The 2,921-nt window shown below is 39.5% G+C and overlaps 1 protein-coding gene across 1 annotated transcript; it reads left to right on the top strand.

Annotated features, from left to right (window-relative positions):
• Window positions 1-396: 396 nt before the first annotated feature.
• Window positions 397-2,458, top strand: LOC138043252 (protein sprouty homolog 2-like). Its single transcript, XM_068889428.1, has one exon. The coding sequence runs from the start codon at window positions 975-977 to the stop codon at window positions 1,878-1,880; it is 906 nt and encodes a 301-aa protein (XP_068745529.1). The 5' UTR covers window positions 397-974; the 3' UTR covers window positions 1,881-2,458.
• The last annotated feature ends 463 nt before the right edge of the window (window positions 2,459-2,921 follow it).

The raw sequence follows: 2,921 nt of genomic DNA, 5'->3' as shown, positions 1-2,921 counted from the left end.
AAGCCTCTTGTCATTTGTCATCAGTGACTAGGCGTGGACTTCCGTTTTGAATGGGTTTCTTTTGTGTAGTGTTTATGTAGTGCAGCATTTGCATTTTAATCTTTCTCAACGGGAAATTAAACTTGAGGTTGTTAAGCTTTTGTTTATGACATCCAGCGCTCTATGTTTAGGCTCTGGTAACTTTTCAACTCGTTTTTATCTTTATTTTTTATTCGCTATTAGGCCTATCTTCTCTATTTTGATCGTGTGGTTACTTTGAGCTTCAAGATTAGAAGCCACTGCCTACGTCAGTCGGTAATCGCTCACTCGTAGAACCGGAACTAAGTGTCCCGCCATGGCATACCATCATTTCCGCTGAAACAAGTTTATCACTTGAGGGATTTTAAAGCTTGAATTACAATAGAGAATAATCTAACTCGGCTAAATATAAATTACTCAAAACAACGGACTTCAAAAGGTGAGAACGAAAGTGTTTGGGTTGTGGAATTCAGAGTTTTCCCTTGTCATAGTTAATTCTTTGTGTTTCTGGCGGTGTATTTTGCCGGTGAAACTGGATCTGGGAAAAGGAGGCAAGAGTTCAGAAGGAAAATTATTCTCAGCTCGTTGTCTATATTTTAACACCGAGAGAAAATATCCAAGCAGTGGCAGTATTACTAATGGTGCGGTGACCCGTCGCATCACAGAAGCGAAGGCTTGTCTGCTCAGGTTCAGAGGAAATTCGCGGGAAAACTGTTCCCCGTGGTTTTGGCAATTTGGCAGTTTTGATAAAAGGAAACATTAAATTTCAGAAACTGGCAATCGGAAGTGCCACGCAAGCTAAACAAGGCTAGCCCATTTAAACAACAGTCACGGCTACCGGCGCATTCAGTTTGAATTGGTCCTCAAGCACAACACATATTGTATGGCTCAAATTTGAGCGCTTTAACTTACCAAATCTCTTTCTTCATGTGAAACAGGATTTACTGGGAAAAATTATGCATGGAATCAATGACAGGGAACACTTCACATTCGCCGAAAAATTGCCGAGTTTAAATTCGAATTTTGCTACAGCCATCACAGAAGAGAGCGATGCGGACGATTATTACCCTTTCGTGATTGGACATGGGTCGAGTTTTAAAGTCATCGACCCGAAGGTGTACAAACAACTACGCCGACACAATAGTCATCAAAAGGTGTCGGTTAAACTAACAGACTCAGCGAAAAAATCTACGATTTCGAGTTGCAGAGTGTCCTCTGTACCAAAGACAAAAACTACAAGTATTTCCGATAAAGTTGACGATGGCGACGAATATTGTGAACTTTCACCGATTGCCAAAGCTCCTCCTATAAAATTATCTAGCCTTCGGACACAGTCGTCGACACAGACAGAGAAATTTAAATGTAAAGCTGTTACTGCGAGAGTTTCAAGTTTCGAACGAAGACTCTACAGCGATTGTTATTTCGCAAAAACTAAGACTTGTCTTGTAGAGAGTCAACCGAGCTCTCCTTCATCAAGGCCAACTTCAACACTTGTGGACACAAAAAGATTGAGGTCGGAGCGAGACTCGTGTCTTCAATGGACAAACGAAAAAAAGGAGCCCCTTTTGTGTGGTGTGGAGGCAGATGAATTCATTGACTATGCCAGTTGTATGTGTTGCGTTAAGGGCATCTTTTATCATTGTACCAAAGACAGTTATGATGAGGGACAGTTGGCTAATGAACCTTGTTCTTGCGGGGGTCCCATTAGCTCATGCGCGCCGCGATGGGGCTTTCTTGCTCTTCTTTCGCTGTTTATACCATGCATGTGGTGTTATCTTCCCGCTGTGGGTTGTAAAAAGGCTGTAACTACTATAAAGAACAAGGGAAGGGCCAAGAAACACTTCAAATTTAACTCTAAATAGTACAAGTCAATTTATTTCTTCAAATCAAGAACTTTGACTTCATAAGTCAGCAAGGAAGTAATTTTTGTAAAATCGACTGACCTATTTTGTAAGTTCTTAGATACAAATATATGTTTTATTTGACTGGTGAAATATGATTTGCCACAGATTTCTTCTTATGCGATTCAACTCTTTAGTGAGGAACGTTATCTGTTCTTGTGTTATGTTACATCTTGATGACAGCCTCTGTGTTTCCATATCATTTTTATTTGTGATCACTATTGAAATCAGAGTTGATGAATTTTTATTTACAAAGTAGGATGACTGATCGAGACAGGAATATCCTCTTGATTTTTTTAACACTATCAAATATTCATTGTATTCCAATATTTGACTCAGTGAAAACTGCCCCTTCCAAATGAGCAGCCTTGTAAAAATTGTTTCGTTAAATTATTACACGCACGAAGAACTATAATTTATGAACTCATTCATCGCTTTATTTAAGTTTGTTGTGACTAATGTTTGAAAGACTCCTTACTTCAGGTTAAAGATATGCGGAACATTCACAGAGGAACTCAATAAAGATGGGTGTTTCAGGATACGTTTCTCCGCGTGGTAGTTTGGTTTTTCAAGCCCTCCAACAATGTTTCCTTTGCACGCTTTGCTTTCCGTTTCAGTCTTGCATCACTTCGAACGTATCATCATTCTGCTTTATAAATCGTAAGTCCGGTGCTAAGGACGTGAGTGTTGTCATCATGATTCAAGTTAAATAATACTGTCCACACTGAAAACCCAGATCAACCCTACTTTGCTTAAGTCTTCAGGCATACTGGCTTTTACTTATTCGAGTCGTTTCATCGAAGGCTATGAGTAAGAAAAAGTAGGATTCTTGTGATGTTCTGCTGACATTTTCTTATCACTATTTTAGACGGAAACGGAAATGGGAGGTGTCTATTTCTATGCTGAAGCCTTAGTGGTCAGTTTATTCCCAACACTTCCGCTTACACTTTATTAATGTCGAAACGATAGCACAAGAATTAGAGACTGATATTTGCTGCCGAC

This window comes from Montipora capricornis, chromosome 3, assembly GCF_036669925.1.
Source record: "Montipora capricornis isolate CH-2021 chromosome 3, ASM3666992v2, whole genome shotgun sequence".
NCBI lineage: Eukaryota > Metazoa > Cnidaria > Anthozoa > Scleractinia > Acroporidae > Montipora > Montipora capricornis.
This window is presented reverse-complemented; position numbering and strand designations above follow the sequence as displayed.

What these genes read in the sequence shown, in the direction of transcription:
- LOC138043252 (XM_068889428.1), top strand. Translation starts at nt 975, where the DNA reads ATGCATGGAATCAATGACAGGGAACACTTCACATTCGCCGAAAAATTG.